At 46.6% G+C, this 26,139-nt stretch overlaps 1 protein-coding gene across 6 annotated transcripts in view; it reads right to left on the reverse strand.

Annotated features, from left to right (window-relative positions):
* Positions 1-3,044: 3,044 nt before the first annotated feature.
* Positions 3,045-26,139, reverse strand: part of HLCS (holocarboxylase synthetase) — a 261,748-nt gene continuing 238,653 nt past the window's right edge. For 3 of the 6 annotated variants that reach the window (XM_017894632.1, XM_017894631.1, XM_017894633.1), the window contains 5 exons: positions 17,501-17,568; positions 15,292-15,452; positions 9,689-9,803; positions 5,906-6,119; positions 3,611-3,782 (listed from right to left, as the gene is read on the reverse strand). In XM_017894632.1, coding sequence (XP_017750121.1) covers positions 3,611-3,782; positions 5,906-6,119; positions 9,689-9,803; positions 15,292-15,452; positions 17,501-17,568 — 730 coding nt within the window. Of the gene's footprint in view, positions 3,783-5,905; positions 6,120-9,688; positions 9,804-15,291; positions 15,453-17,500; positions 17,569-26,139 lie in introns of all 6 variants that reach the window. The other 3 variants (XM_017894630.1, XM_017894635.1, XM_017894636.1) reach the window with 2 other exon arrangements.

The following is a 26,139-nucleotide window of genomic DNA, read 5'->3' on the forward strand; positions in this document are numbered from 1 at the left end:
TTGTAAAATATGTTTAAATATGAATAAAATACTGTAACCCAAAGTAGTTGCCTACTTTTAAAATGAAACTTGTAAAAATAAGGTTGAGCCCAAACCACATAGAAAGTCTTAGTTTATTTTGGTAGACTTGCTTTTTATAGGCATTGGTTTAAAGTGATTCTTTTCAGAGACATTCCTTGAGAAGTTAAAATGCAGAGGCTTACATTTTCTTTTATTTCAAATATGCATAGTGATTAACCAGCAATAAGGATTCTCCCATATTCTGCCTGTTAAGAGCAAAGAGATCTGGAGAATGGACGCCCACCCCACCTCCCTTCTCCATCTGAAGCAGTGTGGTGAGGCTGGCTCCTCTCTTTGTTCCCAGACACCAGGGCAAGGGGCGACCATGCTGCATATGCTGTGGCTTGGGGGGACCCCAGAGGCTGTGCTCTGTGGCCCGTGCTCCCCCGATGTGGGCCTGTGCACCCGCAACCTAGTGGGCCACTTGCTCTCACATGAGGCAATGTCAGCCTGCTGCAGTGAAACTCAACCATGATTTTACTTCGAACACAAATCCTTCCTACTTCCACCACTCCCTGGCAGAGTTCCCAGTGCCAAAAAGCACTGCTGGGGTGGGGGTGGGGACAGGAAGCCCAGTTATTGCTGTGTTCCATTTTAGGGGCACTTCCCCAAGAGTCCCCTGAAACCTGTTACCAGCCTGGAAGGGAGGATATCTTGCCTTGTACAAAATACGGTCAATACTCAATGCACAGCCTCTAAAGCAAGGGCTACTCCAGTGTTCTAAAAGCACAGGCCAATCCTGAGTTTAGTGACCACATTTCAAAGATCATGAGGAAAATGCCAAGTTCCCATTAAGACTTTAAAGCGCCTTCACCTCCCAGGTTGCAGGGTGCATAAATGGCCCAAATTGGAGAGTGTGGTATAGCAGGTAGACGGGTTTCGCTAACACTAACAGCTATCAGTAAAATGCCTTTATTCAGCTAATTCTATAGGAAGCAGAGTTTTGAGAGTCTTTGGTTCACGTGAGGCAAAATCAGATTTATGGAAAACGCAGCATCTGCTTCAAGACTGCTTTATCTCCCTCAGACAACTGGGTCTCCTGTGCGGCGGAGAAGCGCCTGTTGGAAAGCACAGAGCACAGCAGTATGCCCGGAACATCTCCATATCCTTTGACAAGGCCACACTTCATTAGTTTTAATTTGCAGAAAGGAAATTAAATGATAACATTTTTTCCCCAAAGCAGAATGTCCAGAATAGGACTTCAGCTTAAAACAAAACATAGCATGTTTTCATTAAATAACCCCAAAGAAATTCAAAAAGTGATGGTGGCAGCTCTGAGAGGGCTTGCCTTATATTACAAAGTCTGAGAAATGAAACCTACATCGTTAGCCTCAAGATCTTTGTCTCTGATGATATTGTGCAGATGCCCTCTCAAGGGTGAGTCCATTTTGTAATTTGGGGGTGCTCTGGGCTTATATTTTATTTAAGTTTCTAATTTCAAAAGAAGGCTTGGGCATTTGGAGAAGAGTAGTTTCTTTGTGGTTTGTTTGTTCGTTTTTGTTTTTTTGAGAATAATAATTCTAATTGAAGCCTCATTTCCAAAAATTACTTTTTAAGTTCTTTTAATGTTTCATTTCCAAAAAATATATATTGGGTATTTTTTCTTCCTATGGGGTGGTCCTGTGCCTGGCTAAAGGTAGACAAATTTTTTATACTAAAAACCACAAGTTTCTGGAATTAGCCTGACTGGGTTAAGACCTGGATAAAGATGGTGCTAGTTTACAATGAAGGGATTTTGTTCAAAGCTGAAAGTGCCATCAAACTTTCTTTCCACTAATTTCAGCTGGGACTGGCAGGAAGAGAGAAAACTGGACAAAAATTGGCCTTTTAAAGCTGAAAAGTAACGGGTATGATTCATAAGTTCAACAGAGATAGGAGGGACATGGCAAAGGCATGGTGTACATCTGGGAAAAGCGAGTGCATATCAAAAGCCTTCCTTTCTTTTGTTCTTTCATGAGACTCGTAGCACATCAGATTTTGAATATCTTCTTTTAAAGCTATGTGCGTACACGCACGCACACACATATGCGGGCACGCACACACACATCCTCCCTCTGAACTGATGGTGTTCAGTATCAATAACATTTTCTTTCTTGGTAATATGGGGTAAATCAGGGGGGCAAAAACCCTGTGACTTCTGAGTGAAATGTCATGTCTTCTATATCCTGTGAGCTGCACAGTCTTGCGGGAATGCTCCACATCTCAGAGTGAATCTGAAACTGGGTTAAAAGCTCCAAGTCCTCCCTTGTATGTGGTATGAGTGTGCCTTCATCTCCAGCTGTTACAGCCAAATCGCCCACCTCCTCATCCAAGTGATGCCTAATCCGACATTTAAGGATTCTGAACTTGATCCCATCTCTTCACAATATGCAGTAAATTTAAATTTACTTAAGAAAGTAAGTCCCTAACTCAGGACATTTAAACTTCCTTAGGAAAGGAGAGCTCATTGAATGATGTGAAAGTAATTATCCGATTTCCTCTACAAGGTCATTGCAACCACACGGGTTAGCTGTGTCTCTACAGGTGTTTAGACTTCGCTATGGGGCCACACCACCGGGGGGAGAGTAACTCTTGGAAGTCTACCTTCCCTTTCCTTCATGAATAAAAACACAGAACAATGACTAAGTGTCAAATCATGTTCTTATAGTTCAACACCTCCCCAGATGCTTAGGCAGTGATAGCATACCTCTAACTCACCACTGTCCTGGGCCCAAGAGCATATTTTGGTTTGTTTTTTCTTTTTTCTTTCTTTCTTTCTTTTTTTTTTTTTTGAGACAGAGTCTCGCTCTGTCGCCTGGGCTGGAGTGCAGTGGCCGGATCTCAGCTCACTGCAAGCTCCGCCTCCCGGGTTTACACCATTCTCCTGCCTCAGCCTCCCGAGTAGCTGGGACTACAGGCGCCTGCCACCTCGCCCGGCTAGTTTTTTGCATTTTTTAGTAGAGACGGGGTTTCACCGTGTTAGCCAGGATGGTCTTGATCTCCTGACCTCGTGATCCGCCCGTCTCGGCCTCCCAAAGTGCTGGGATTACAGGCTTGAGCCACCGCACCCGGCCGGTTTGTTTTTTCATAGACTAGGGGTAAAGGTCTCCACTACTGGGAAAATATCTGAATTCTCCCATTGCCATTTCCATGTAAAAACTCCCCCTGACAATAAACAGAAGTCCAAGCCCCAGAGGGGAGAGCGATCTCCCACCTGTGGGAGGGCTTTCCCTAAACTTAATGTTCTACTTCTTAACCATCTATCCCAGAGCCTCTTCAAACACCAAAGAAAACAACAACAAAACAAACCTAAAACAAAAAACAGAAACATAGAAAAAGAATCAAAGGCTTCACAAATGAATTGCAGGAAGAGAAAATTCACCTACAACTCTAAATTAGATTTCCAGATGCGTGGGCACGGACAGGCGGCCGCGATGAAAGCTGAATGCTCACGGTGGTGGTTCTGCACTGGGCTCGGACCCCAGCCCAGTGGCATCCTCGCCTGCTGCCCAGGTGCCAGGCCCGGTGAGTCAGGAGGGCAGGCCCAGCCCCGTCTCAGGGACGCCCCACATTACCGCCGTTTGGGGAGGATGAGGTTTCTCAGCATGTCGAAGGAGTTGCCATCGGGGTGCACAGTCACAACCTCGCCGCCCTCCTGGTGAACCTGGAGGAAGCCAGAATCGTCCAGGCCAACGATGGACACCTTTGGTCCGTCCGTGCTGCCCAGATGGACTTGCTGACCACTGAAAAGGAAGAACAGCGTGAGGTCACTGAGAGGTGTCACAGGACGGCTTAAGACAATGAGCTGAAGAATAATCCATGATGAGAGGGCTGGGGGTGCTGGGGAGACGGCTGAGGCTCGCTGCGGGGAAAAGGCAGCCTGGGCTGAGCTCTGACTTTCTTCCACCCTGGTGAATGGTTTTAAGAATTACTCAAATAACCAGCAGGGTGCAAGTTCAACAAGGAGTCGAAATTTCTTCACACAACGTCACTCCTCCTAATTCTGGTCATCTGCCGTGATGGTTCGAGCCACTTCCTCATCTCCCAGCACTTTGAAGAAACACTCTGCAACTCTAGGTTTTTTGGCTGAGGTTGGAGGAAAATAGCCTGAGTTGGCAACAATCTTTTATCTCATAAAACAAAGTTGGGTCACATCAGCCACAAGCGAAATTCATCCTGATCCTATTTCTTTTGAATATTTTCCAAATATACTGAACTCAGGTCCTTCTTCACAGCTTTCAACATATAGAATTTTCTCCTCAAGTTTTTATTTTGAAGAATTTCAAATCACAGAAAAGCTGAAAGAACAGCACAACAAACCCCATATTCTCTTCCACTCTCACACCAGATGAAAACACTTTCCGTATTTGCTTGCTTTCTTCGCATAGAAACACATATACGCATGCATTTTTTTTTCCTGCATCATGTAAAGGTAAGTTGCAGCTGAGTGTGGTAGCTCATGCTTGTAATCTTAGCAGATTGGGAGGCCAAGGTGGGAGGACTGCTTGAGGCCAGGAGTTCAAGACCAGTCTGGGCAATATAGTGAGACCCTGCTTCTACAAAAAAAAAACAACAACAACACTTTTTTGAATTAGCGGGCTCTGTGGCACATTCCTGTTGTCTCAGCTACTTGGGAGGCTGAGACAGGAGGATCATTTGAGCCTGGGAGTTCGAGGTTTCAGTAGTGAGCTATGATGGCGCCACTGCACTCCAGTGACAGAGCAAGACCCTCTCTAAAAAAAAAAAGAATAGAAATAGAAAACAAATGAAAAAAAAAGTTTTTTAAAAGCTGCAGGCATTGTGACACTTTCTGCTTAAATACTTTATCTCCTGAGAACAAGAACCTCTTACAAAATTATAATAGCATTAACCATGACCAGTCAAGAAAGTCTGGATACAAGAGGTCCATGTTCATGTCATTCCCACTGTTCCTTTAATATCCTTTGTGGATATTTCCCTCCATCCAGGATCACACACATTATATTTAGATGTCGTGCCTCTTTCGTCTTCTCTAATCCCAAACAATTCTGCCACCTTTTTTTGTCCAATTGTTTGTGTGCAGACACTGACATTGTTGCAGGGCACAGGCCTGTTGTGGTAAATCAGTGAGTGGCCCTTGGACTTCAGCTGCGTGAGAATCCCCAGAGCATCTGTTATGACACAGGGTGCTGGGCCCAGCCCAGGGGTTTCTGATGCGGTAGCCCCTGGTTGAGGCTGAGGCCACTGCCTGGAATCTCAAGTACCACTGTCACCTAGAAGGTTTGACAATTTAGATGCATCTGATTGTTTCTTCACAATTAGAATCAGATTAAACCAATGTGAAACTCTCTCATGATTTCGGTTCTTCCCACCGCATCCCACCAGGAGGCATAAGATGCCCGTTTGCTCCATTATTGGCGATGCCAACTTGGTCAAGGTGGTGTCCATACATTTTCTCCAATAGAGGCACAGAAAATCATCATTCAGACCAGCGCTCGGTCCCTCATTTTAAGATACTGAACTACGGCCAGGCGCGGTGGCTCATGCCTGTAATCCCAGCACTCTGGGAGGCCGAGGTGGGGGGATCACGAGGTCAGGAGATCGAGACCATCCTGGCTAACACGGTGAAACCCCATCTCTACTAAAAATACAAAAAATCAGCCGGGTGTGATGGCGGGCGCCTGCAGTCCCAGCTATTCGGGAGGCTGAGGCAGGAGAATGTCGTGAACCCGGGAGGCAGAGGTTGCAGTGAGCCGAGATGGCGCCACTGTACTCCAGCCTGGGGGACAGAGCGAGACTCCGTCTCAAAGAAGAAAAAAAAAAAAATACTGAACTACTAAGATACTAATAAAGGAGCTGAAAAGAATGAAGACGAGCCAGCACTGACCTGTGGACCCAGTATCGGTAATAAAGGGGAAGGACGCTGTTGGGCCCTTTGTCCTGAAACTCTTCGATCAGTTTCTCCAGCACAGTCACGACTCTGGCGATGAGATAATCGGCTCTCAAAGGCTTCAGTTCGGCCTTGTGTTGCTTATTGTATTCTGTGATGAGGTCGTTGATGCAGATGGTAGGGTTACTGTTAGTCACATTAAATCCACAGCCTGGACAAAAACAAACAATTGAGCAGCTCAGCCGGTTGATGGCATCACACATTCCTCTCTGCTACCTGGAAAAAGTTACAGTCTTGACTGTCAACTTCCTCCTTCCTTGTCCTCATTTCAGACTTCGTGTCTCTAACCACTTGAAGAATGACTTACATCTTTTTGTCCATCTTCCTTTTTGTCCTTCTTTTATTATTCTTGTTCAAGCTAAAACCATCTCAACCTTACTGCAAATAAGAAGGTAGGAAAAAAGAAAGCCACATTTGATTCAATTTAATTCAACAGATGCTATTAAATATGGGACAAAACGTATCAGTGTTGCCTCTGAAATAAGTGGTCTACCAAGCATTGCAGCTCTGCACTGAGTCCAAAAGAGAATACAATCTCTTGTTTCTTCTCCTACTTGAGTAACAGATCCCATGCTTGAAAATAGAGAGTTTTATTCAGGATTTGGGAAGTAAACTCTGGATTCAGAAATGTCAAACCTTGGTCATGGCATAACCCTAGAATGCATCTTTTAATACTTTATCCTTGGAAGTCTTTGTGCTAAGGTTATGCTGTTGGCAAGACGCCGACCCATTTTCAGTGGACGTTTTACAGGCTCCTAAACCAAGGCTTCATGAGAGTTACCAGGGATGGCGTCTGAACAGGCTTATCTGTGCAGTTACTTAACACCACTATGCTCTCCAGGGAGAGGGCGGTGTCTTCAGAAAAGCTGAACTTCAGTGTTCAGCAGGACCCTGAATCGGCCTGGAAGAGGTCTTCAGTAAGAAATGAAATACTGCAAAAACTAGGCAGTAAGAAAACTACCATGTTTTCAGTGACTCTAAGAAAAAAATCCCCAAAACATTCGCCACAGACAGCACGATGCCATTTGTAACAACAGCATTCTCCGGCAAGTGTCCTGCCGTTTCCCTTGTGAAGGGAAGGACTGACTGGTCTCAGATTTTAAAACAATATACTGGCTATTAAAATACAAAGCAATGTCAATTACCTCTGGAAAAAAACAAGTAACTACGGCAACAGGGGCAGAGCTTGCAGTTGTTCATGTATTCATCCATTCCATGCGCACAGTAACTGAAGCGCCTACTGAATGCTTGTAACGCATTAAATTAAGTGCCATATAGCACTGAAAATTCTCTCCTGTGTTCAGAAAACGAATTCCCAGGATGAGTAGCAACACTGACTACTGGCCACTTAGGCTATGTCCTTCTAAGAACCAGTGAGCACCCTGCTGGCTGCTCTAAATCCCCAAAGTCAGAGACCTCATCCCATGGCCTTCAGAATTCAGTAAAAGCTATGGGTTCTCACCATAGGAAAATGTTTCATTCCCCTACTTTATTTTTATTTTTATTTATTTATTTATTTTTTTTGAGACAGGGTCTCACTCCAGTTGCTCAGACTAGAGTGCAGTGGAGCCATCATAGCACACTGCAGCCTCAACCTCCTGAGCTCAGGTGACTTTCCATCTCAGCCTCCTGAGTAGCTGGGACTACAGGCACGCACCACCACGCCCAGCTAATTTTTTGTATTTTTAGTGGAGACAGGGTTTCGCCATGTTGCTCAGGCTGGTCTCGAACTCCCGGACTCAAGCAATCCACCCACCTCAGACTCCCAAAGTGCTGAGATTACAGGTGTGAGCCACCACACCCGGCCTATTTTTTGTTTTTGAGACAGGGTCTTACTCTGTCACCCAGAATGGAGTGTAGAGGCTCAATCACAGCTCACTGTAGCCTTGAACTCCTGGTTCAAGTGATCTTCCTGCCTCAGTCTCACAAGTAGCTGGGATTATGAGCTCAAGCCACTACGCCTGGCCTTTGCTTACCCCATGCTGATAACATTCATTAGCTCCCTGAAGCCATCCATGCGCCTCCTTGTTGTCTGTGGCTCCTACCTAGGAATCTCTGCATCAATTGCAATTACTCACTTAAAGATAGGAAATGAGGGAGGCTGGATGCGGTGGCTCACGCCTATAATCCCAGCACTTTGGGAGGCGGAGGCGGATGGATCATGAGGTCAGGAGTTTGAGACCAGCCTGGCCAACATAGTGAAACCCTGTCTCTACTAAAAATACAAAACAATTAGCTGGGTGTGGTGGCGGACACCTGTATTCCCAGCTACTTGGGAGGCTAAGGCAAGGAGAATCGCTTGAACCTGGGAAGCAGAGGTTGCAGTGAGCCGAGATTGCACCACTGCATTCCAGTCCAGGCAACAGTGCTGGACTCCGTCTCAAAAAAAAAAAAAAAAAAAAAAAGAAGAAGATAGGAAATGGAGCTATAAGTGTATGAAGTAGCTTGCCCAGAATAATATTGCCCCTTGGTGGCAGAGCTGGTAACACAGAACTTGTATTCCCTGGCTGGCACCTGAAACACATGGTTACATGTTTTTCGACCATTGCTGGTTTCTGAACACAGGTTAGGTTCTACTGCCACAGAGTGAAGCAGATGACTGGACGGCCAGGAACCTAAGGACTTCTGAGGTCGCCTCTGAATCCATCTTCTTGCCTGATGTGGATGTGCTGAGGTGAAACAGGGATTCTTTTTTTTTTTTTTTTTTGAGACGGAGTCTCGCTCTGTCACCCAGGCTGGAGTGCAGTGGCCGGATCTCAGCTCACTGCAAGCTCCACCTCCCGGGTTCATGCCATTCTCCTGCCTCAGCCTCCTGAGTAGCTGGGACTACAGGCGCCTGTCACCTCGCCCGGTTAGTTTTTTTTTGTATTTTTTTAGTAGAGACAGGGTTTCACCGTGTTCGCCAGGATGGTCTCGATCTCCTGACCTCGTGATCCGCCTGTCTCGGCCTCCCAAAGTGCTGGGATTACAGGCTTCAGCCACCGCGCCCGGCCGGAACAGGGATTCTTTACCCTGCCTTGAACAGCCTGCAGCTTCTTCTGAAGGTTAAAATGATGCCAACTCTTTCATGGTCCAGGAAGGTCAGGATAAGAATGCAAGACACCAGGAGAACTATTTAAGAAATTAACTTTCACCGTGTTAGCCGAAACCCACCGGTGGTTAAGCGAAAAACCCCCGTCTCTACTAAAATAACAAAAAAACTAGCCGGGCGGACTGGGCAGGTGCGGCGACGCCGTAGGTCCCAGCTACTGGTGAGGGCTGAGGCCAGGAGCCTGGCGTGAACCCGAGAGCGGGAGGCTTGCCAGTGAGGGCTGAGGATCCATGGCCACTGCCACTCCAGGCCTGGGGCGACAAAAGCGAGGGGGACCTTTCTGGTCTTCAAAAAAAAAAAAAAAAAAAGAAAGAAATTTATTTTCCTTTTCTTATTACAGAATAGATACGTCAAAATGTTAAATTTCGCCATTTCAAATTTCACAGCAGGAGTGTGGAAGGATTAAGAACATACCTGCTTGATATGATACCACTTTGGTGGTTTCCATGGAAACACACAGAAAATGCTGAACTCTGTGAAGTGCTTTCGACCAATCTCTCTGCATCTATACCCTGCTCTAAAACTACAAGATTCAAAATAATCTCATATGATCATCTGCTCCTGCCATCAAGCATTTTATTTTATTGTTTTATTAATCTAAAATGCTGGGGAAAGGTTTTGAAACTTACCAATAAGTATATGAAATGTTTCTCCCATGAGCGTTGAGTTAACCAGAACTCCGCCGATCTTCATGAGGTCGCTGTAATAAATATCGTTGGGCCACTTCACTCGTAAGTTGATATCCTAAAGGGAAATCTGCACATTAATTAAGCAGTCACAGGACACAAGGGGCCCAGGCAAGTCACTGAGCTAAGGGAAGATAAGCAGAAACCAAGGTAACATGGGCCTTGTCCTCTCCTCTTTTCCAGATAGCTAATCACTTCTTTGGGACAATCCGATATTGAAGTGCCTCTTGCGGCCAGGAGGTAAAAACCCTGAAGAACAACTGGCATAAACCCCAGCATTCCTCCCCATCCCCCAGCACTGTTTCTCATCATCCAAAACCCCTTCTGAAGATGCCTGCCTTGTAAATGAAGTTCATTATGTCAGTGCCCACCACCACCACCACCATGGAGTAGCTAACTAACATGCTAGGGCCAGAGGGTGGGGAGAGAATAGTAATCTCTGGGTCCGTCTCCATTCAGGAACCCATGCTTGAGAGAGAAAGATGGCCCAGAATTAACCAAGGTCACAAAAGGCAGGTAGAAATGTCTTGAGTAGGAGCCAGTGGTGGGGCGTGGTGGCTTGTGCCTGTAATCCCAGCACTTTGGGAGGCTGAGGCGGGCAGATCGCAAGATCAGGAGCTCAAGACCAGTCTGGCCAACATAGTGAAACCGCGTATCTACTAAAAATACAAAAAATTAGCTGGGTGTGGTGGTGTGCGTCTGTAATCCCAGCTACTTGAGAGGCTGAGGCAGGAGAATCATGTGAACCTGGGAGGTGGAGGTTGCAGTGAGCCGAGATGGCGCCACTGCACTCCAGACTGGCCGACAGGGCGAGGCTCTGTCTCAAAAAAAAAAAAAGAAAAGAAAAAAAAAAGAGTGCTGTGAAGACACAGAGGAGAAGTTCACCCGGGTAATGAAACTGGACTTGTCATGTGGCCCCTACTACCTCTTCATCTTGAATGGTGTGGCCTGGGGAGGCTCTCCCCGTCATCAGCTCACGGAATGGACCGAGAGTGGACAGCGTCTTGAACAAGGCCACCCAGGCCTCTGCCTATCCACTGTGACTCTGAAGTTGGGACACAAGAGACTGGGCTAGCTGAGTGGGTGTCAGAACCACCAGGTGTTCTAGACCTGGGGCTGGCAGCCAGGCTGTGCCATGTGTGGGTAAAGGAAGCCTGTCTGGAGATGCGAGGCTGGAAGAGAACATTCAGCAAAATAAAGCTAAGGGAGCAGAGAGTAGCTGATGGCTTCCGAGGGCCATGGTGCTGGTCTTCCCATATCGCAGGCCAGGCATGGCACTGAGTGCCTTCTCAGCACTAGTCCACGTGTTACTTACACCCAGCCCATGTGTTGGTGCCAGTGCATCCCTAGGGAACAGAGGGAGAAACGGAAGCTTAGAGCAATTATGTGGCTTGCCTGAGGTTATACCACTTGAAAACCACGGAGCTGAGATTCAAACCCTTCCGCCACCAGGCCTGGGTGATGAATCCCATGCTACGTGGCCTGTTGCTTCCATGAAATCCCCTTCCTCCTTCCAACAGGCCTTCTTTTGACTTTGGCCAGTTAGAGCATAGTGGAAGCTCATCTGCTTTAAAACAGCAGTTCAGGCTAAGAGAAAAAATACAGGAATAGGAGCACAGGAGAACAGAAAGTGTAAGTAAACCAAGGATGGGGGGTGCGCAATGACCTGGAACTGATCAACAGCTTCACGTTTCTTTTCTCTCTAGAATGGGGATTCTCAGCGGGAGAGGGGTGGATTTGGCAGGAGACTTCCTTGGTTTTCACAGCCTGAGGGAGTGCTACTGGCCTCTAGAGAGTAGAGGCCGCAATGCTGACACATATCCTTTAAGGCACAGGACATCCCCACGACAAACATGCCAGGGCCCACATATCAATAGCGCCGGGCTGAGAAAGTCTTCTCTAGGAAACCTGTGACTAGGAGGCTCTGCTCTTCGTCACTGCCCCCCGTTCCCTTTCCTGCTCCTCTCTTGCCTTCCCACATCCCCTTGTACCAGTGCCATGGCCAGGGGAATGAGCCCCTGCCTAGGCGGTGGGAGGACACCTGCAGAGTTCCCAGAGCTGTCAAGCTCCTCCGCCACGTGCGTGCGTGACAGTTGGTGCCTGGGCGGGCCCTGCACTTGGGCTCCAGCTCGCCTTCATGGCTTCAGATCTCATCGGCTCATGAAGCAGTTCATGAAACTCTGGGTTCTCACGCAGGTAAGCAGGACCAGCATTTCCAGATGAAGAGGAGCGCTGTGTGCTTATTTTTCATTTTCGCAATCATTTATTCCAACAGCTGCTGTGATCCTCCCACATAAAAAAAAGACCAAAATGAAACAGATCCTGCTCTCGAAGAGCTACTAACTTCATGGGAGACGGAACAGGAACACACATCACTCCTCTTCAAAGCCACACACGGTAGAAATGATAAAAGAGGCTTCAACACAGCAAGTGCTGGATGGTGCTGGAGGAAAGAGCTGGAAGTAGCTGGAGGGTCTAAGAACAGCATTGGAGCTGGGCCTTAAGGATGAACAGAATTTTAAGAAGCAGAGAAGAGGCCGGGCGTGGTGGCTCACGCCTGTAATCCCAGCACTTTGGGAGGCCAAGGCGGGGGGATCACTAGGTCAGGAGATCGAGGCCATCCTGGTAAACATGGTGAAACCCTGTCTCTACTAAGAATACAAAAAAATTAGCCGGGCGTGGTGGTGGGCACCTGTAGTCCCAGCTACTGGGGAGGCTGAGGCAGGAGAACGGCAGGAACCCAGGCGGCGGAGCTTGCAGTGAGCGGAGATCATGCCACTGCACTCCAGCCTGGGCAACAAAGCAAGACTCTGTCTCAAAAAAAAAAAAAAAAAGCAGAGAAGAGAGCAGGGGCAAGGGTGTGTGGGTGGAGGGAGGGTACAGGACCCAGGGGTACTTCATGGACAGAAGAAAGAGCAGGAGTGAGAATGGGCACCCCAAGGCGGGCTCTGGAAGGAATGGGTGCACCCCAGTGAGGCCGCCTTGGGCCTGGAGAGGGTGGTCATGATTTGTGTGCTGATGGTGACATCTGGTTAGGGACCAGTTGGGGTCCTAGTGAAGGCCATAAAGAAAGTGAAATCCAAACAACAGGGGCCTGTTTCAATCATCTAGTAGCTGCTCTGTGTCAGCTAACCTGGCTATGTTAAAAAAGAAACCCAATTCAAAATCAAATGTCCCATCACACAGGTGATGCTGGGCAGCTGACTATGGAAGAGGGATAGAACATTGATACAAACTTCTTAAGAAGAATGGGAACACAAACCCCAACCCCGTTCACTGCTGAAGGCAAACTTCCCACTTCCATCCTGGCCCCCAGTGCTTGGCGCACGCAGCCTCTGCGCATAGCAGGCCCTCAAGAATGCTGGCTAAGGGAACTAGTAGGCTCCAAGGTCAAAGTCAAAGCCATGAAAAAGCTAAACAGACCAAACAGACTCATTTAATGTTCTCAGCTTAGTGTTTGCTTTACTTATTTTCCTAAGACTAACCTGTTGCTAGAGTTAAAAGATAATTTCTCCCATGACAGGACTATTTCTTTTTTTTTGATTCGAAGTCTCACTCTGTTGCCCAGGCTGGAGTGCAATGGCACGATCTCAGCTTACTGCAACCTCCATCTCCCGAGTTCAAGCGATTCTTGTGCCTCAGCCTCCCGAGTAGCTGAGATTACAGGGACTTGCCACCATGCCTGGCTAATTTTTGTGTTTTTAGTAGAGACAGGGTTTCACCATGTTGGCCAGGCTGGTCTCGAACTCCTTACCTCAGGTGATCCACCTGCCTCAGCCTCCCCAAAGTGCTGGGATTACAGGCATGAGCCACCGTGCCCGGCCAAGACTTTCTATTTTGATTGCTTTCTGCTAGACAGAACGCACAGCTCAGGTGCTAAAGGCCGGGCACCCGAAGCCCTGTAATGGTATGATGCCCCAAACCATCAGACATGCAAGGATGCTGGGCGGCTGGTAGTAAACATCCGTTTCAGCAATGTGATGTGATACAGGAAACAGAGACGTCAGCATTAACTACATCTGAGGAATACCAAAAATTCATACACAGTGAATACATCACAGAGGGATTTAAGGGGCAGTGAGAAGGACTGTTTCTTCAATGAAATGATGACAGGGCCTCCAAGTCTCCTTTGAGAGTCACGCTCTTAACACCTTGGTCCAGGAATCAATCCAATCATTTCTCTTTAGCCTGACATAGGAGCTGCTGGGGGAGGGAGGCAGGAACCTCCTCTTTATACCCATATGGAATTCTTCCAGGAACATCTGGGAGGGGGCTGTGGGACGTGAAGCCCAAGTACAGAAGAAAATGCTTCGGTCAGTAAGCTAATCATTCCCTGTTGCTTGTCTTTTTAATAACCGACAACAAAACATCCAACAGTAATAAAGAAGCAGGCACACAGGTCCTAATAGCTGGGGGAAGATGGCCCCAAGTGGACCTACACATTGTATGTGGTCAACAGTGGATAAAGGATAGCGCTGCTAGAGCACAGAGTCTGGGAAACAGAGGCAGGAAATGAGAAAGGTTTTTAGGTCCCCAAATAACCCTTTTCAACAGAAAATGCAGATGAATAACTTCCATCCAGTCCAACAAGCAAACCTCATCCAGTGCTTCAATCAAAAAGCAAACACGGGGCCGGGCGCAGTGGCTCACGCCTCTAATCCCAGCACTTTGGGAGGCTGAGGTGGGAGGATCACAAGGTCAAGAGATTGAGACCATCCTGGCCGACATGGTGAAACTCCATCTCTACCAATGACACAAAAATTAGCTGTGTGTGATGGTGCACGCCTGTAGTCCCAGCTACTCGGGAGGCTGAGGCAGGAGAATCGCTTGAACCCTGGAGGCAGAGATTGCAGTGAGTGGAGATGGCGTCATTACACTCCAGCCTGGTGACAGAGTGAGACTCTGTCTCAAAAAAATAAATAAATAAATAATAAATAAATAAATAAACAAACATGACCAGGTGCAGTGGCTCATGCCTACAATCCCAGAACTTTGGGAAGCTGAAGCAGGCAGATTGCTTGAGCTCAGGAGTTCAAGACCAGCCTGGGCCACATGGTGAAACCCCATCTCTACTAAAAATACAAAAAAATAGCCAGGCGTGGTGGTGTGCACCTATGGTCCCAGCTACTCGGGAGGTTGAGGTGTGAGGACTGCTTAAGCCTGGGAGGTGGAGGCTGCAGTGAGCCGAGATAGTGCCACTGCACTCCAGCCTGGGTGACAGAGTGAGACCCTGTCTCAATTAAAATAAATAAATAAACAACAAAAAAAAACCCAAAATCTAAAGCATTGCCCTCATCAGGCTATTTGAGAAATCTAAAAAACTGGGTAGAAAGGGAGTTCTGGGGAATGAATGCATTCGGGCAAGTCTGAAGCAGCATTAGCACCTGGTGGCGCTCTTAAAATTCTGAGGGCACTTTGTTGCCAGCTGTGCAAAGGGTAGGCTGAGGTTCTACAGCCACCAATTATGCAAGCACATGCTACAAACAAGAATAAGCCGGATTCTGCACGCATTACAGGGTCGTAGAGGGGGACTGAACTGTACCTACCTGATACTTGGGAATGGACCTCACCGCTTCCACGACAGCCACGGACATCAGATGCTGGACAAACGGGATCCTCTGTCCCAGCTGGGATCTCAGTGGGATGGAGATGAGCAGAGTAGAAACAGCACATCCCACGGGGCTCAGCCACGCATTCCCTCCCCGTCCTGGAACACAGTGCGCAGTGGGAAACAGGCTACCTTGCCATGTGGACAGACACAGACACACATCATGCCAGGGCCACACACTCAAATAAACCTGGACTTATTACACTTCTTATTGTATTACAATGCTTATTATATTCTGGGCTTAACTCAATAAAAGAATAGCTGGTTAAAATCTGAGCTCTGTTGCTGAAAACGTTTCCAATAATTAGCATAATGTTCTGCTTCTGTGAGCATATCATTTGTGCCTTGATGACTCAGAGTCTTACAACGTCTGAACATGACTATCAGTTTAATTCCCACCATATGGTCATGAAGGCAACACAGACATTGGGAAACTGAACTGATATATACTGATCCAGGAGAGGTCCTGGAAGCCACTGTTTAGAAGCAATTCCCATTGTGGCAATGGTTGCACAGCCCAGCAAATATGCTATTAAATAAAAGCCACGGAGCTACATACTTTATTTACTTATTTTTATTATTATTTTGTAAGATGAAGTCTCACTATGTTGCCTAGTTGAAGTGCAGTGCATGTGATCTCGGCTCACTGCAACCTCTGCCTCCCGGGTTCAAGCAATTTTCCTGCCTCAGCCTCCCAAGTAACTGGGATTAAGGTGCCTGCAACCATCCCCAGGTAAGTTTTGTATTTTTAGTAGAGACAGGGTTTCACCATGTTGGCCAGGCTGGTCTTGAACTCCTGACTTCAAGTTATCTGCCTGCCTCGGCCTCCCAAAGTGTTGGGATTACAGACATGAGCCACCACGCCCAGCCAGAACTATATACTTTAAATGGAGGAATTATATTTCAACAAAGTTGTTTATAAAGGGATTCCTGATATTAACTGAGTTGTTACTTTTCTTTCTTTCTTCCTTCCATTTTTTTTTTTTTTTTTTTTTTTTAAGAGACAGGGTCTTGCTCTGTTACCTAGGCTGGAATGCAGTGGCGCGATTACAGCTCACTGGGCTCAAGTAATGCTCCCACCTCAGGCTCTCAAGTAGTTGGGACTACAGGTGAGTACCACCGTGCCCAGCCGATTTTTGTATTTTTTTAAGAGATGGGTCTTGCTAAGTTGTCCCAGCTGGTCTTGAACTCCTGGACTCAAGTGATCTTCTGCCTCGGCCTCCTCGGCTAGGATTATAGCATGAGCCACCGTGCCTGGCCTACTTTTCTTAAAATTGAAGTTAGAAAAATAGAAGAATCCAAATGAGAGGTAGAGTTCATCAAAGTTCTTCTTGAATGTCTTTTCTTAAAAAAAAAAAATTTCACATATTGAGATCCATAGCTTTTGCCAAAAATTTTTTTTTCCATTTGAATTATGTTTGAAAGACATGTTCAGGAGAAAGAAGGGAGAACAGCAGATTTCTTATTTCTTTGGTTCTTATTAAAAAGTCCTAAGAGCCTGTGAGAGTGAGAAGCACATCTGGGTGAGCCTGGCACTGCAACTGTTGGGGCAGGGAGGGACCAAGCCCCGTGGAGCAGCCCCTGTACAGGGTCAGACCCCAGATGGGTCTGGGAGGATGTGGGCAATCGCCTCCAGGATCTGCAGGTGGTGGAGCCCTGGGCAGTGCTCTGCTTCTCTGTGGTCACTGTGTGAATGGGCACTGATGCAGAGCCCACCGTGTGCATGCAACCCCAGGGCCGGCTGGGGTGGGAACTGGCATGCAAAAGGCCTCCCACGTGATGCTCGGTACAGACACAGAAGGCTCCTTATGGGGAACCTTCAGGAAAATAAATGTCTCTAGAGCACAGTGAGGATTCCCAAATTGCAAAGCCCGGAATTCACGTAGGTCACATTTGCCATCATAGGCAAATGTCCAGTGATTCATAAGCATGGTGATTAGAGAGAATGCTTTGGTTCTACTAAGGCTGAACCTTCTGATCAGTGCTTCCCTCTTCCTCTTCCTCTAATCCAGGCAGTTATGAAAACAGAAACTACTAACTTGAGTCCCCCAGATATTCAGCACACACATTCAATGGGCTCCTGGGCCACAGGAGTTGCAGAGTTTAGGAAACAAAAGCAACAGCAATGATCACAAAAGATGACTGACCTTTGCCCTGGGTCTGCCGGGCTGCGATCGCTATTAAGCCCATTTCCTGCGGTGTCTGAAACATCAACCTGCGAAGAGGGGGAAGGAGTGGTCAGGCCAGACATGGACACGCACGCGGCACCAACGGCTCACACAGGAGGGACAGGGTTTGCATGCATCTGAGGGTGTGTGGCCACGGAAGGGCCAACTGTGGTTTCCACTGGCCTTCAGGAATGGGGAGCCAGGAGGGATATCACCCTCCTTTCTAACCTCAGTTGTGAGAATGAAAAGAGATGAAGAAAGCACCTTTTAATATCAAAAAAGAGCATGGGAGGGGGCGTGTGTACCTGCCTGAGCGTTACTCCATTTATTTAAGACTTGGTTAGATTCTATTTCATCAGAATATCCTGCCAAGTTCTTTCTCCCCCCAGCCCCAATGTGTGTACCTTCTTCAAGTGACAACTAGCAATTCCCGACATTTGTTCCTACTTAGGGTGTGTTTCTGTTCGAACACTAGAACACAATCTTAACAGAAGTTTCTGATTATTCAGAGAACCAATATGGTGGCAATAAAGCCGTTTAAAAGACATACTATCCCCTGAGAACTAATTATGATTTAACTATGGTAAATAAATCCACACCTTCTGAGGACGCAGGAGAACCCTGCATCGTTTTCGGCTTCAGTCCTGCTTTTAAAATGGTTTCATTGAAAAGAACACAAACTTTCCTTTGGGGGATAGGTAGAAAAGTGCATTACATCCTCACCAAATGAGTGGATATTAACTTTTTTTCAAAAAAAGGAAAGAAAAAAAAAATCACACAAAAAAACCCCCACTCTGAGAATTTCCTGCAAGCCGCGCTCTCCCTATTGTAACCCCGTGGTAGGATAGTTTCTCTCTGCATGCCTGAGAATTGCTGATCAGGTGCTGCACAGGTGCAGTTCGAGGTAGGATCCATCAACAGAACAAAGATCAGGTTTGGCCTCTTTGTCACTGCAGATGAGAGGGCCTCTTTGATTTATTTATTTTTGGAAGGAGGGGAGCGGCCAGGACAGAGATGCAGAAGAGATGGCATTTCGTCATAACATAAAGTTTCTAATAATAAGTCTCCAGGCTTCCACAGTGGCCCTGCTGAGGACAAAGGAACTCTAAAGAAAGACCATGCTCGGAGAAGCTTATCATCCTCCTCTCCCAGCTACAGAAACTGGGTGGAACTTTACAAATGGCTGGAACTCGGGAAGAGAAGAAAAATATTTAAAAGCAGAGAGAAACAACAGCGTCCACTGTGCACCGATGGCTCACGGAGCTCCGTCTGACGGCGCGTGCAGACCTCAGTCAGGACAGGAGGAGCCCAGAAGACCCTCCACGTGTTTAAAAGACCTCAGGACACACAGGGCAGGGGCTCAGCTGGTGACACAGCTGTCTTCCCACACGGCTGCTGGAACAGGCACAGGACGCTCTCGGCGAGCAGGCCGGCCTTGCCGCCCATGTGCCAGGCCCACTCCATCTCACATGAAATACAGCTCCGAAGTATTTCTCTTGGACACGATGAATAACTCATTGAGATCGAGTGTGCTGTACGCCACCGGGTCCAAGAAGAAAGCGTCCTTTTCTTGTGTTGGACCAGCAGAAAATCTAAGAAGGAGTCTTTGTGCAGGGAGTTAACATTGTCTTTCAGGAACCTCTGCTTTCTAGAGGGTCCAGCAACCCTCCACCTGGCTTCCTAAGGCCCAGGGCTCTCGAGGTGATGGGGCAGGGGTCGAGGGGACGATTTAGCATGTTGCGAGCAGACTGCAAAGGCAATCTAGGATGTTCTGTAAATAAACATGTAGATGGTAGACAGTCATAGGCTATAGCCAGGGAGACTGATGGGAGGGGCAGGAAAAAGGTTGGTTCAGAAACCAAACACAGACTTCTAGAACAAAGAGAAATGATTAAGGGAACATATGCACTAAACTGCTAGAGGTTTGGCAGCAGTTAACAGGGCATATTAATGAGAAGAGGGAGTCTGTGCTGAAGGCCAAGAGGAAATTCTGCAAGGAGGGAGACAACGGGGGAAGGAGCTAATGCTCAGTTTGAGACAACTGGAGGCCGCCAGATTTATTTGTGCTATCTGAGATAACTCTGGGGCCAAACCGCACGGCTCACAGTCAACAAAGCAGCATTTATAAACCCTGTCAATTCTGCATTTCTGAAAATGAAGCTGCTTGAGTTTGCTTTAGCAGAAAGGAGAAACCATAAATGCATTTCCATCCTTAGTGGATGATGTCCTTACAAAACGAAAAGGAAAACAAAAGGAGGGGGTCACATAATGATTACCTCCCTGCTTCTGTATATTTTCCTTCCTTGCTGGCAAAGGTTGTGGAATAAAAGCTTTCTGTGAGTGGCAGCCGAGTGCATTCACTGTGGAACCAGAGCGGCACTCAAGAAGAGTGCTCTGTTTTGTACTCTTGTGTTGAGTCTGAAACATCCGGAGCCCCCTAAGGGTCACTCTGCAAACGAGACAGCCTCCTGACCCCTTTGGTTACTAAGGACAGCCCAGTAGCCACGGAGGCTCTGCGAATGGAACTGTCCTGATTGTCACATGGTCCTTTAAGATTAAGCTTTAATGACTGAGAATAACCTAAAGACAGGCCAGTATGAATTAGTGAAAAATCCGAATGAACAAAAATGTACATTCAGACCAAGTCCATCCACTTCGGGGATCTGAACCTAAGAAAATAGTCCACATTCACTACAGTGTTATAAAGGTAAAAATACGGAAATAACCTCACTGTTATTAGGCAAATGGTTACATAAATTCTGATAAGTCAATGGAATAATTTGTAATCAAATCATTATAGTTCTGAAGACTATATAGCAACGTGGAAGAAAGGCTTGCACTGGTATGTCAAATGAAAGGCTTGCACTGGTATGTCAGATGCAGTCTCACTCTGTTGCCCAGGCTGGAGTGTAGTGGCACGAGTCTTGGCTCACTGCAACCTCCATCTCCCAGGTTTAAGCAATTCTCCTGCCTCAGCCTCCTGAGTAGCTGGGATTACAGGCCTGCACCACCATGTCCAACTAATTTTTGTATTTTTAGTAGAGATGAGGTTTCATCATGTTAGCCAGGCTGGTCTTGAACTCCTGGCCTCAAGCGATCCTCCCGCCTCAGCCTCCCAAAAGTGCTGGGATTACAGGTGTAAGCCACTGTGCCTGGTCAAAAACTACATATACTTTTATTGCAAGTATGTAAAATTCAAAAAAGGGTGGGAATGAGATTAGTCAAAATGTTAATGATGGCTATATTAAGAAGAATTTTTTCTTTTAAAACTTCAATATGATTGGTAACCTATCTTTTTTTTTTTTTCTTTTGAGACAGGGTCTTATTCTGTCGTCTCAGCTAGAGTGCAGTAACTCACTGTAGCCTGGACCTCCAGGGCTCAAGGGATCCTCCCACCTCAACTTCCCGAATAGCTGGGACCACTATGGGTTCATACCACCACACCTGGCTAACTTTTGTATTTTTTGGTAGAGATGGGGTTTTGCCATGTTGCCCAGACTGCGTAACCTTTTGATTTAAAATTTATTTTGATTTTTTTTTGGAAAAAAGCATATTTTTACATTTAAATATAATATTGTAATTAAGCCACCGTGCCCGGCCATAATTTTTAAAAGCATACTTCAAAACATGATTGGACTCATGCTATATAGGATTTTGCATCCTGATTAAATCACCTAAAAGTGTCTGGTGGTCATCTGCCCACATTACTGATGGCTATATGATGGGCTTTCATGTGGGACTGCTGTGGGTTTTTTTATTCTTCAACAATGGGCTGTTTGGATTATTTCTGATTTTTCACACTGCATCAATAATGCTGTGGTGAACAGTTGAGCCCCTGAATTATTTTGTGACCCTGTCTGAGTCCTCCTCAGGATTCAATTCTGTAGAAGTACAGTCACTGGGTCAGGAAGTGAACCATTTTTAAGGCTATCACTGGGTCTGAACAGACTGGTTTTAAGGATTTCTGCTCACTTGTTAGTATCAGATAGAGACCATTCTGGCTAACAGGGTGAAACCCCATCTCTACTAAAAATACAAAAAAATTAGCTGGGCCCACGTGGTGGCTCACACCTGTAATCCTAGCACTTTGGGAGGCCAAGGCGGGCAGATCACTTGAGGTCAGGAGTTCGAGACCAGTTGGCCAACATGGTGAGACCCCATCTCTACTAAAAATACAGAAAATTAGCCGGGTATGGTGGCGGGTGCCTGTAATCCCAGCTATGTGGGAGACTGAGGCAGGAGAATCACTTGAACCCAGGGGACAGAGGCTGCAGTGAGCTGAGATTGCACCACTGCACTCCAGCCTGGGCAACACAGGGAGACTCCATCTCAAAAAACAAAACAAAAATTATTAGGAAATATACCAAAATATTAGCGGCAGTTATCTTGGGGAGTGGACATATTTGAAAAATATAGAAAAGTGTTAAGTAGCACATAAGTTATCTAGGTAAGTCCTGCTTCTCATTAAATATTATTATTTTGGGATTGTATATTATTTTGGGATTGCTCTCTTTTTAGAAAACACAGATATATTTTATAAAGTATTTTCTGATAATTAAAATTTTTTATTTTGAAGATCTTACAGTGATGTTGTAGATACATAATTATAGACATTCTTATTATATTGTTAAAAGAAGGCTTAAAACAGTATCATAGAATGATTCTCTTTATATAAGATATGTATTTATAGAAAAATACAGGAGCCAGGCTCAGTGGCTCATGTTTATAATCCCAGCACTTTGGGAGGCTGAGGTGGGTGGACCACTTGAGCCCAGGAGTTCAAGACCAGCCTGGGCAACATGGCAAAGCCCCACGTCTATCAAAAAATACAAAAATTTAGCCAGGCATGGTGGCACATGCCTGTAGTTCCAGCTACTTGGGAGGCTGAGGTGGGAGGATCAGTTGAGGGAGGGAGTTCAATGCTGCAGTAAGCAAAGATCATGCCACTGCACTCCAGCCTGGGCAACAGAGCAAGATGCTGTTTCAAAAAAGAAAAAAGAAGAAGAAGAAGAATACCGGACACATATTAACAGTGGTTATCTCAAGAAGGTGGAAGAGGCCGGGCGTGGTGGCTCACACCTGTAATCCTAACATTTTGGGAGGCTGAGGCAGGCAGATCATGAGGTCAAGAGATCGAGACCATCCTGGCCAACATGGTGAAACCGTGTCTCTACTAAAAATACAGAAATTAGCTGGGCATGTTGGCACACACCTGTAGTCCCAGCTACTCAGGAGGCTGAGGCAAGAGAATGGCTTGAACCTGGGAGGCGAAGGTTGCAGTGAGCCAAGATCCCACCACTGCCTTCTAGCCAGGTGACAGAGCAAGACTCCGTCTCAAAAAAAAAAAAAAAAAAAAGAAGGTGGAAGTGTGAAGTGTGTAAGTAGAATTATATGATGATTTAAATGTCTCCTTTATGTTGTTCTATATAATCTCTGGGTGGTAAGATTTCAAGTGATTTTTACTTCTCTCTTATACTTTACTGAATTTTCCAATACTTTTGTAACTGTAGTGCACTCATTTTATAAATGCTATTAAAAAAGGATTGATTTAAGCCCAACCTGTAAGTGGATTAAGCTTGCAGCCGCCAGTTCACTAGTTGGTGGAACAACCTCCTTTCCGGCACAGACTGGCAAAGAAAGGGCGGCCAAGTGCAGGCAGCTTTCCCAGGCTGCCACACCTGTCCCGTGCTCATCCTCTGCTGCACAGGCCAAGGCCACGGAGGGCTGGCACTCTGCCGCTGGGGCAGCTGGCCTCTGGACGCCGGGCTGTACCTCCGACTGGCCTCCCTTTCTAAAAGATGTTGTAAAGTCTTTCTCTGGAAAGCACACCCCAGCCACCCCTAAGTCTGGGGCATCATGCCCTGCAGCAGTCTGGCATGGGGTGGGTGTGAGGCGACCTTGAAGTCTCCCTCGGACCTGGGGGGCTTCCTCAGCTCATGGTCCTGGCCTGGCACCAGTCTGTGCTTCTCTTTGCTATCTTCTTTCCCCTACCAGTTTTCTCAGCTCTGACGCGGTTCTTAGCTTTCGGAGAGACAAACACTCTCTCATGTGTGAAAAGAAAGCCAACGGGGTTGGGGAGGAAAAGGGAGAAGGGGCCCCAGGCAGTCACATGTTGAAGGTTCATGAGTTATTTTTCATTTTTTAAAAGCTGACTGGAAGATGAATTCCCACTGTTCATAACCCTGCTGCCCTCTGCGTAGTTCAAAGGAGGCAGCGCCATACTTCATTTCAGAACCACTTCTAAAATGTATGACATTGTGAACACCAACCATGACATCTGAGTAGCACTTTCTAAAAAGTTAACAAGCTAAAATATCAAGATACTTCATTTTTGTTAAAGTCACACTTTAACAATATAATTTTTTTTAAAGCTACTTTCTCAGCAGGAATGCACAATATTGTTTTTTGAAAGAAAATGAACAGTGGTTTCTGCTAAAAACGCCTCCACCGTAAAATGGAGCGAGGCCCATGAGACGGCTGTGCAACGCATGGGGACACAGTCAGGGGCAGAAGAGGCCCCACTTCTGACAGGCGACTTCTGAACTGGCGGCAGGGTCCACAGCACAAAGCTGAGGTTGCTGCCCCAGGACACTGCAGGGTCCTAGCCAGGGACCCCGGGGATATTATTCCTGGCAGCTACAGAAAGGTTCCCAGGGGACTTGAGAAACATCACAGCAGAGTGGAGACTCGGACAGGGAATGGGACAGATCTGGACTCGAATCCCAGTGTTGATATAAACATGGAGTAAGGGAATCCATCCCTCTCGGTCTCTCCAGTCACCTATAAAATGGAACATTTTGTGCAATGTCAGTAAAAATGACATATGACGGAATCCGCAACGTGGTCCCTGTCATGTCAATCCTAGAACTTCTTGCTGCCAGAAGACAAGCAGAGCCTCCCCTTACCTCCTCCTCTTGGGGATAAGGAGGGAAGTTGGGAAGAGGGAGGGAAGGAATGCAATGGTGGGAACAAATGTGTGTGTTTTAGGACTCCTCAAAAATTCTACAGGTGATGCCTCTCCTCTCTGTACCCACCCGTCATCACTTCTACCTACACACACTAAGGTGATCTCTATCTGGGCTAAAAACCATGTAAGTGACACTAGCAACGGGGGATGCAGAATCTTCACTTCCAATTCTAGGGTCTCTGAACCTACTCAGCAAAGCTACACATAGTTGGTTGCACTGGCTCTTTGGCTGACTTTGCTTAGGCGACTGCTTAGAAACACTGTTGGTCAGAGGTGTGCTCAGGCAGGTAACAGAACAGTTTTATTGATACATTCTTCCATTCTATTCTGGATTTGACACTACGGCCTGATCTTTCCTCAATGCACCCCGTTGGTAGGCTTTAGATCATATCCCCTTTCCGCTCTTGGTGTAGCACAGGATGAGTGTTTCAGTCGGAGGCAACACAGGAATCGGGACTGTTCACCACGAGCAGAGCCATCATGATCCTCCCGCTGGAGCTCCCCAGAAGCAGAGTGATGCCTGTGGGTCAGGTCCTCTGGTAGAGACACCCGCTTCATTTCCATAGCTCCTGGCATACCTGCCCTTCTTAGGTTTTTGGCTAATCTTCCCCATGTCCAGCATAAGAGTGTCCATACTGCTGCTAAATAAATCACTTCATGGCTCCCAAGAAGGAGCCCAGTGGATTCAGCTTTCAGAATGAGGCTCCTTTCTGGTAAATCAAGCATTTACTGACGTTGCTCTGTATTATCCAATCAAAGTGAATACAAACCACTGTTTCTTACCCTGACACTTCACCATAAATACTGGATGTCTGAGCATCCACTGCCTTCTATCTTAAACTGGTGCTATTACAGAATTTACAGATGAGCAAAGAAGCTTGCCTACAGAGAAATATTCATGGTACCCACAGCCACCTCTGTGGCTATACCTCAATGGCAGCCCTGATGGTAGATCCCTGCCTCTAGTGGCGAGCCTTCACTGCGCCACCACACACCAGTACTCAGACTATCTGTCCCCACTCCTCCGCCAGGGGTCTCCAGATCCTCCACATGATCCTCTCAACCTCCCTTCCAGGCTGGTCAGATCTCATAAATACATGTGTCTTCTACAACTGGGTGTGGAGCGGCTCCTGGTGGAGAGTGTCCACAAGCCTTGACCATAAGTCATCTGCCCCCAAAGAGGGTCTGCTACTGGGAAGTGCTGCTATTTCAGAAGATGGACACCGACTCACGTGGACTACACAGCAAGCAGACATCTGCGAACAGTGTTTCTGCAAGCACCAGGTAGATGCTTCAACTGGTCACCTGGAATTCATGCCAATTTTGTGTGCTATGAGTGGCATTATAGGTGCGTGATCTCATCCAAGCCTTCCAAAGCTGAGAAGAAGTCCTTCCTCACAGACAAGAGGACACAGTCTCAGAAAGGCAAAACCACTTCTATGAAGCCACATAGCAATCTAACCGGAAATTCAAATCAAGTTCTGGTTGGCTGTAAGGTCTATAATACTTTTTTTCTTTTTAACCTTTTACTTTGAAATAATAGCAGACTTAAAGTTACAAGAAGAGTACAAAGCATTCCTCCATGCCCTTCACACAGCACTCAGATTTCCTAAAGGTTCACTTTTTGCCACATGTTTTGTCCATCTGTCTA

The sequence above is a fragment of the Rhinopithecus bieti genome, unplaced genomic scaffold (genome assembly GCF_001698545.2).
Source record: "Rhinopithecus bieti isolate Rb0 unplaced genomic scaffold, ASM169854v2 scaffold_25394, whole genome shotgun sequence".
Taxonomy (NCBI): domain Eukaryota; kingdom Metazoa; phylum Chordata; class Mammalia; order Primates; family Cercopithecidae; genus Rhinopithecus; species Rhinopithecus bieti.